This window comes from Cephus cinctus, unplaced genomic scaffold (assembly GCF_000341935.2).
Source record: "Cephus cinctus unplaced genomic scaffold, Ccin1 Ccin1_scaffold0987, whole genome shotgun sequence".
In the NCBI taxonomy this organism is placed as follows: domain Eukaryota; kingdom Metazoa; phylum Arthropoda; class Insecta; order Hymenoptera; family Cephidae; genus Cephus; species Cephus cinctus.
Window position 1 is genome coordinate 1 of NW_014333537.1, and position 9115 is coordinate 9115.

Genomic DNA, 9115 nt, shown 5'->3' on the forward strand with positions numbered 1-9115 from the left:
GTTAATAAGTATTTACGACAGGGATATCCGTTATCTCCAAGCAAAACGCTGCGAAATTCGCCTGCTTCAAAACGTGCTCGAACAGCACTTCTATCAAAAGTTACGCTATCGTGTGTTGAACCTGGATGCCTCACAACAATATCCATAATTTCCATGTTTGGGCCACAGACAACCTGAAATAAAACAATTGTACATGAAGATAAAGTTCAAAAACATCTCTCCGTATTTCTGCTTGCCTGATAATATTGAAAAATGCATGTACCTGTACATTTAAAGAAAAATAGCCTTTTCTGCATCGAAAAACTTCGGCATTTTCTCCGCCTGGATTTGAAATTGGAATGTATGTACAATCCAAACATCCAACAAGAGAAGGAAAATAAGCAATCGTGTAAAATTTTGCTGTATTTCGACGGATTCCTGTGTCACTTCGTGGGAAACAAATAAATTGCTTCAACTGTTCAGCAAATGCTATGGAGACGTTTTTCACGATGCGGCTTACTGAGGCTTGACTCAACCAACGCAGGTTTCCATGAACCATCTAAAAAACCAATTAACTTTAATACTACTGTTATTCAAGTGTACACCACCACGGTATAAACTATAATATCATAGTTATTGAATGCATATATACCTGAAAACTGTTTGATGCATAAAATCTTAGGGCTGTTAGCAATTGTATAAGTGGAGGTATAGGTAGTCCTCGATTACAATGCTTTTCCAGCTTCGTACGCGTTAAAGGCAACAATACATCAATTACAACGGCTTTACTAAATCGATATCTTCTTGAAAATTCATGGTCTTCATAGTGCTCCAAACGATTTGCATAATCACGGATATAGCGTTTTCTCAGATAATTGGGTTGCTCATCGTCGTCCTCGTTGCTAGTATCACTTTCGTAGAAAACGTCAAATTCCTCCATTTGTCACAAACAGTTCTGGCAAAGCTTCTTCGTATAACCTCGAATAGCTTCTCGATAAAATCGGTATTCCGTACTCTATTAGGGACGCCTAACGGTAATTGAATTCGCCTTCGACCGCTGAAGGCGCTGCAGTTCAAAAAGGACCCTTGAGGGACCTCACGACCAACCTCATGGGAAGAGGCCAATTGAGGGCATTATGAGCCCTCAGTTTCGACTATGAAACGCGTCCGCGAAATAAGTGAGCCAATGAGGGCCCCCTATCCCTTGAGGGACGACTATGAATACCGCCGTAATGCTGCTTTTGTGCTAAGGGTTGAAAGCTGGGTATTTGTTTGTACTGAGAACTCATTAATTTTTTTCATATTGTGGTTCATTGCCCATTCCTGGTTTTGCAAGGAACTAATTGAACTATTGAAAGTTTTTATCGTATTAGTTATCACTTGAATTTGAGATTTTAAGAGAGTCTGTATTTGTTTATCATCGTTTACTAACATTTCTATATTATCGGAATAATATTGTGCGTCATCGGCGTCTGGCACACCGAATAGCCAATTTAAAACATTCGAAACTCCGTTTATAAGTCCACGGCGTTTTCGAGATGATGTGTCAACGGTTAGTTGCTGCAAAATGTCATGTTTATTGTTAATATCTTGAATTCCATCAAAAACTAATTTCATGCTCCGATCACAATGAAAACTGACATGATTGTGCTTTGATTTATCTTCCACAGTAGTTGTACATAATTTTTCAGTTATTCCGAAATTACGAGTTAAGATCAGTCGTGCCTCCTTTAGATATGTGAAATTTATATGAGCCAGAAGGGTTAAACGGGAGTTACAAATTTAAGCAGTTCCTTTTTTGTTATAGAAGATTCCGCTTGAGTGTTCTACTGGTGTGATTTGGTAGTAAGAGCCTTTTATGAGGACTAATGGAAGTAGAAGGAGAAGGATTATCGGATGCATTATCTGGAAAATACCGTTTTAATAGATTAGTATGGTACTTTACTATCCTTTTGCCTATTTGTACATCTACTGTTTGATTGTCATGAACCTTGATAATCTTGTAAGGTCCTCTAACTTGACCAGATAATTTTTTTGTAATACCAATTTTATTTTGTTTGTCTACTATGCAAACGAGATCATTCTCTCTGAAATCTTGAGGTTTTGCGTTTTGGTCGTAATATTCTTTACTTCTTAATTTTTCTTTTATGAAATTTTCTCGAGTAATCTTAAAAGAAACATTCAGTTTGGATTGTAATGATCAACTGTTGTCGTCATAAGTATAGTGGAACTTTGGTTCTTGGGATAGTGAAGAAGGAATGTAAGCCTTCCTACCGAATATTAGTTCATATGGCGTGTAGTTAGTTGATTTATGCATGGAAGTATTGTATGCGAACATAGCAAATGGGAGGTATTAATCCCAATCAGTTTGATTTGGCTTAACATAGTGCTTCAAATAATCGTTTAAGGTGAGATGAGAGCTTTCGAGAGCTCCATTTGTTTGAGGGTGATAGGGAGTAGTTCTTAGATGCTTTGTCTTGAAAAGATTACTCAGTTCTTTGAATAAATTAGAGATGAAGTCCGAACCCCGATCGGTTAAGAAAGTTTTTGGAATTCCGAACGTAGTAAAAAATTTAATGAGCGCGTTGGCCACAGTTTTTGCTTCATGGATAGGTATCGCGGAAGCGGACGACTACAATGTTCAAATGGTGTGGCTGATGTCGTAGTAATCTCCATCGGTTGCTTAGTGGGTTTGAAATTTGTTTTATTGATCTGGCAAGAATGACACGTTTTTATGAATTGTCTTATGTCACTCTTCATACTACTCCAATAGTATCGCTCTTTAATTTTCGAATACGTCTTGTTAAACCCATAATGACCGGCTGATTTACTACAATGATTTTCTTCTAGGATAATTCTTATCTCGTCTTTGTTTTTCGGCGTTATTTTGGTGATGTTCAATATTTTAATATCATTTTTGGGAAACACGAATTTGAGCATTTCGTTTAAAACTACTGATTGAATATTGGGCCTTTATCAGGTGGTACACTGCGGGACATTAATGCTGTCCTTGGGTAGAGCTAGTAGGAAGCGGGGGCGACTAGCACTAGACGAAAGTGAGACGCTCTTATACGCGCTAGGCCACTGCTGCCAGCGAGTGAGAGGGCAGGCCACTGCTAGCAGCGAGTGAGAGGGTCTTATGTGCGATTAGCACTAGACGCAAGTGAGACGCTCTTATACACAATGCAGGCTATCTCTGGGACTCCACTAACTGCGAGTGAGAGGGACTTATGCGGACTCATGTTGATATTTTGTGAGACACTCTTATACGGGACGCCTGGACTCTGGACAGACATGCCGTCCCAAGCGCGGGGAATAGGCTACCCTCTCCACGCGGCGGCCTGGCTTGCTTGCCACCAGTCGCCACTGCCAGTCGCCTAGTTAGTTCGCTAGTTCCTACTAGCTCCACCCAAGGACGGCATTAATGTCCCGCAGTGTACCTACAGACAGACAAAGGTAAAGGATTCCGCGTAGCGCGTAGCCCCGACGTGAAGGCTGCTGTCGTCGAGCGCTACAACCGTACTCTGAAGGAGCGTATGTGGCGTTACTTTACACATAGAAACACGCGAAAGACAATATCACCTTTCCTAATTGAATTTTTAAGTTTTAGCAAACATTCGAAAATGTTTTTGTATTCCAGTTTATCTAAATGGAAATTCTTTGCATGCAGTAAATAGAATATTTGCTTTTCACCTTGAAGTTTATTAATTTGATTAAATTCTGGATTAAACTGAGTCAAATCGAAATGCGAGGAAACATAGATAGCATATTGGTTATTCTCATCGAGGTCTTGAGACCAAAGCAAGACTAATGGATTGTGAATTTTAGATAGAGGGCTATTTTCTTTTTCAAACCCAATAACATCTTGGTTCATATAATGAAATTTAGTAAAATCCGAATAAGTGAGAATCGTTAAAATGACATTATTAATTTGACTGTCAGTCGTTTGGTCGTTTCCAGTTGGAATCTTATCTTCTGAGAAAATTCGCGAAAGTCCATCAGCATTGGAATTTATTCTTCCGGGTTTATATTTAATTTCATAATCATATTCATTTAGTACAAGTCGCCATCTAACGAGCTTGGCTGTAGGTTTTTTACATTTAAATAGCCATTGTAAAGCACGATGGTCCGAATAAATAGTAAATTTACGACCATAGAGATAAGGCATGAACTTGTTAATGGAGTTTATGATGGCTAGGCATTCTTTTTCGATAGTAGGATAATTTTGCTCAGCTGTATTCAAAGTTCGGGAATAATAGGATATGGGAAGATCCTTTCCATCTTTAATTTGAGACAATACTCCTCCGATATCTACATTTGATGCGTCACAAGTAACTACGAAGGGTTCTGAAAAATCTGGGTATTGTAAGATTGGCTGTGCGATAATTTTATCTTTGAGGGTTTGAAATGCTTTTTTGCTGATCTTCAGTCCAATTGAAAGGCGTGTCCTTTGTTAATAAAGTAGTGAGGGGTTTCGTGATCGTGGAAAAGTCTTTAATAAATTTTCTGTAATATCTAATCATATCTAGAAACATTTTTACTTGCTTGCGATTTTTAGGACTTGACATTCCGACGATTGCTTCAACTTTCCCCGGGTTTGGTGTTATTCCGTCTTTAGTAATTACGTGTCCAAGATAGTCACATAAATGTTTAAAAAATTCACATTTGTCAGGTTGTAATTTAAGATTATGTTCTCGCAATCTTTGAAAAATCCTTTTTAATTTTCTATTGTGATCCTCGAGAGTGGAACCGTGTATAACAACGTCATCAAGATAGACAAAACATTGTTTATTATTTAATCCACTTAATACGCTATTCATCATGCGTTGAAACGTTGTAGGTGCATTCCGCCAGAAGTTGAGAATGCAGTCTTTTCTGCGCCATCTAAATTTATAGGGATTTGATGGAATCCACTAGCTAAATCTAATGTAGTGAAATAATGCGCGTGACCTAGCTGATCTAGGATATCTTCAATGTTTGGAAGGGGGTAAGCGTCTCCAATTGTCTTTTCGTTGAGTTTACGATAATCAATAACTATTCGCCATTTACGTTCACCTGATGCATCTAATTTTTTAGGTACAACCCAGAGAGGACTTGACCATGGACTCATTGATGGTCTGATGATTTCTTGATCTAACATCTTATTAATTTGTTTATCTACCTCTTCTTCATGCACTTCTGGATATCGATAAGATTTCACATAGATTGGATCATCGTTCGTAGTTTTTATGGAATGAGATGTGGTAGTAGTTTTTGTTAGTAAGTCTGTTGGTAAGTGGAAAATATCATTGTATTCTGTGGATAATCTTGATATTGATTCCTTTTCTTTAGAGTTTAAATGTTCTAAACGTAAATTTTCTTGTAAGACCTTTAATCTTTTATCTAAGCAATTGTTGTCTTGATTTGGAGCGAGTCGTAAAACATCACTTTGTTTAGGGAGTGGATAAATGTTGAGAGTTGGATTTTGAAATGTTTTAGGTTCCCCTGAAGTGTTTACGGTCGTGACTAGGGCTCTATTATTTTTTATGTGAACAATTGCATTTAGGATCATCAGTTGTGGATCATTATTCAGTTTTAATGCCGATACAATACCTTCGGTTAGGCTTTGAGGATTTGCTATGTATACCTGAATCACCATTTCTGACCTGGCGCTAATTGTGGTCATTGTATTACATTTGGACTGAGGGACGTTTTGGTAAAGAGGAATAAAGTGTGGAATCTGTTGGATTATAATTCTCGAATTTTCATAATCGAATTTACATTTTTGGTCTGTGAAAAAGTCGAAACCTAATAATCCATCGAAAGGTATGTTAGTATGAGCATTGATAACTTGAAATTTCGTGACTAGAGTTTTATTATTGACTTGAAGTGGAATTTTAGTTTCACCCAGAGTTTTGATTGGCGCATTTGGGGTAATTCCATTGAGTATGATTCGATTATTATTAGTAATTTCATAATTGTTGAGAGTTTGCGATTTTATTATTGATTCCGAGGCTCCGGTGTCAACTAAGAGTTTAAGGACTTTATTCTGGCACCTCACGATTTCGGATTCAAATAAAATATAGGTTAAGTAATTTGTGTCTAAGTTTATGTTCATTTGAAGAAATGAATTAAGTTGTGACGTCATGAAATGAACATCATTTAATGTACAAGGCATTGAATTCTGATTTGTTATAGAAGGTGATTGATTTGCACGGCTTTCGAAATGGAAATTGGAACTCTGTGGTTTTTGATTTTACTCATTAGTATTTGAACTTTGAGGGGAATTCTGATTACTATACTGATTCCGATACTGATATATCGTGTCCGAAATTTTTACAATAATTACATTGTACGTTAGGTTGAGCGAAAGTTGATTGATTTCTGTTCCCCGAGATATTATTGTGATAGGAAGAATTTGTGGGATGAGAATTCGTGAAACGAAGCGATCTTTTGTTTGCTTGTGAAAAATTCGTAACTGAGCGAACTTGATTTTTAAAATGGTTTTCATTTGAGGCATGATTGTTTCTACCGCAGTGTTGACATCTTTGCTGGATCGAACTATTATATTTTAATCTTAAAGCTTTTTCTTCGGCTGTTGCAGCAGTAAGTGCTTCATCTATAGTTTTAAATTCGCGATATCTTAACATTTGGGATATTTGAGGATGAGTATGGTAGATAAATCGATTGCATGTCATATCATTAATCATTGCTATGCGACCGGTTAATGTTATCTCTTCATTATCGGAATTATGGATTGCTGCTAAGATTCGTGACGAATATTCTTACATCTGTTACTGATACTGTTTCGTTACGGCCTTGGCTAATGTTATTTAACTCTTCTAGTAATTGATCCATTGATTTTTTATCAGAATATAAATTTAATAATAAGTCGGATATTTCTTCCCAGATAGTAAGTTCACAGTGTATATCTATTTGTTCCCTTGCTTTCCCAACTATTCGATTCTTAACGAATAATAACAATGCAGGTTTTTGTGACTCATTACCAATTTCCATTAGTTCGTCAACTTGCTTAATAAAACTACGGAGTTGAACTCTATTTCCGTCAAATTTCTCAGGGATCAATTTTGTTAAGAACTCTAGGCTACACTGAATAGGAGCAGCGTAGGGATTTGCTAGATTTGCATTCATTTTTCTGATCTGCTTTTTCTTGATTTAGGAATTGGAAATGGAATGATCTCAGTCGGTAGTTGCAACGAATATTAAAGTGTCGGTACTTACAATTACAGCAGAATAATTCCGTGGTTGGTGCTAGAGTCGCTACTTCCAGATTTACAACCAATCCTCAAAATTTAGATTTCTGCTGATGTAAATTGGTTGACTAAATTCACTCGTGTCCAGGACGGTGTTGCTAATTCCGTTGAATGCACTCGTTTTTCACTAGTGTTGAATCAGTCCCAATTTTATGTTGTACATCCTTGTCCAAATTTCAACAATTGAAAATTGTCACTTTAGAAAAAGTATTGGAGGAATCCCATCCTCGTCGCCAAAATTTTGTTGGATTCCTAAATGATACGACGAATCAAAGTTTTAATATTTTTATTTTACTTGATCCATGTTGAGAACTTCTGTGTTCCTGACACTATTCGTGACCCATGAGATGTCCACTTCGCTGGTTTCTATCTAACTGCTCGCTAAAATACGTTCAGGGTGGTTTTTAAGGAAATTGTGAAAATGTGGAGAGGGAAAATGCTTGAGGTTTGAAATTGTACATTACGGTAGTTATATAATGGGAAAGACCTATTCTGAGGTTTTATGGGTTGGATATGGTTTTTAAGGATTAACGAATATTTCTAGGATAGTTATATGATGGGGAAGGCCTATTCTGAATTCTTATGGTTTGGATATGGTTTTTAAGGATTAAAGGGTATTTCTAGGATAATGGGTCTTAGGAAACTGAGATAAGTGCTAGGGATAGAGGTTGGTCATGCTCATAGAAAATTTGGAAAAAAAATATACTAAGTCGGAGAGTTATACAACACTGCTTAGATATTTTTAATTTCATACATTTTTGAGTAGCCTGATTCAATTTAGTAATTTTTTTTATTCAAGCCTACGGAAAGATAATTGTATTTCTAATATCTCGACTTATCAGTATGTTCTGATGTAAAAAATAATCCCCCAAAAAACACTTGCGTGTAAAAAACTACGCCAAGTACAGGATTGCTGTGAATTCCTCTAACAAAAAGTATTGATATCATATTATTGAGGCCAAGTACATAAGTCACTACATGTTTTCCTATTATATGATCTAGCACTGGCCCATCATTTTAATTATATTTTCAATATTTCCTATAACGTTTTCGCTACTTTTTTATGTTACTACTGCTTCCCGTATTTAATTACGATTTAATGGTGATTTAATAATTAATAAAACTGTAGGTGATTCCTTATCGAGTACTACTTGGCATGTCCGTGCCAGGAATTCCAAAGTACTTACTTTGCACGTGCTCATAGTATTCTAATACTGTATGTTTGTTATTAGGCTTTTACCGTGATTATTTTTGACAAGTTATTGTTAATATGCTTTCTATAGAAAACTGGTACTGGTTTTGTACCAAATTTATATCAAGAAATGCACGGATTGTACAGCATGTACAGCAATTGTATAGATCTTGGTGCCGATCGGTTCAGAACAGGAAACCTAAACACAGAAAACTATGCAGAGGGACACTTGAACACTCTGAACTTCCACATCTAACACCTAGGTACAAGAAACTACGAAGCGTAACACCTGAACACCCTGGATATCCGATATCTAAATACAAGAAACTACGGAGAGGAACACCTGAACACTCTGAACTTTCACATTTAACACCTAGATGGAAAAAACTACGGAGCAGAACACCTGGACGCCCTGGACTTCCACGCCCGACACCTAGATACAAGAAACTACGAAGCGGAACACCTGGACACCCTGAACTTCCACGCCCGACACCTAGATACAAGAAACTACGAAGCGGAACACCTGGACACCCTGAACTTCCACGCCCGACACCTAGATACAAGAAACTACGAAGCGGAACACCTGGACACCCTGAACTTCCACGCCCGACACCTAGATACAAGAAACTACGAAGCGGAACACCTGGACACCCTGAACTTCCACGCCCGACACCTAGATACAAGAAACTAC

General features: G+C 37.2%; 1 protein-coding gene across 1 annotated transcript; it reads right to left on the reverse strand.

Annotated features, from left to right (window-relative positions):
- Positions 1-16: 16 nt before the first annotated feature.
- On the reverse strand, positions 17-7573 carry LOC107271492 (putative nuclease HARBI1; the record flags this gene model as incomplete). Its single annotated transcript, XM_015747548.2, has 4 exons — positions 7201-7573; positions 632-1539; positions 263-538; positions 17-173 (listed from the first exon to the last, which is right to left on the reverse strand). Coding segments are annotated over exons 2-4 (721 nt in total), but the record flags the coding sequence as incomplete, so codon positions are not given.
- Positions 7574-9115: the final 1542 nt, after the last annotated feature.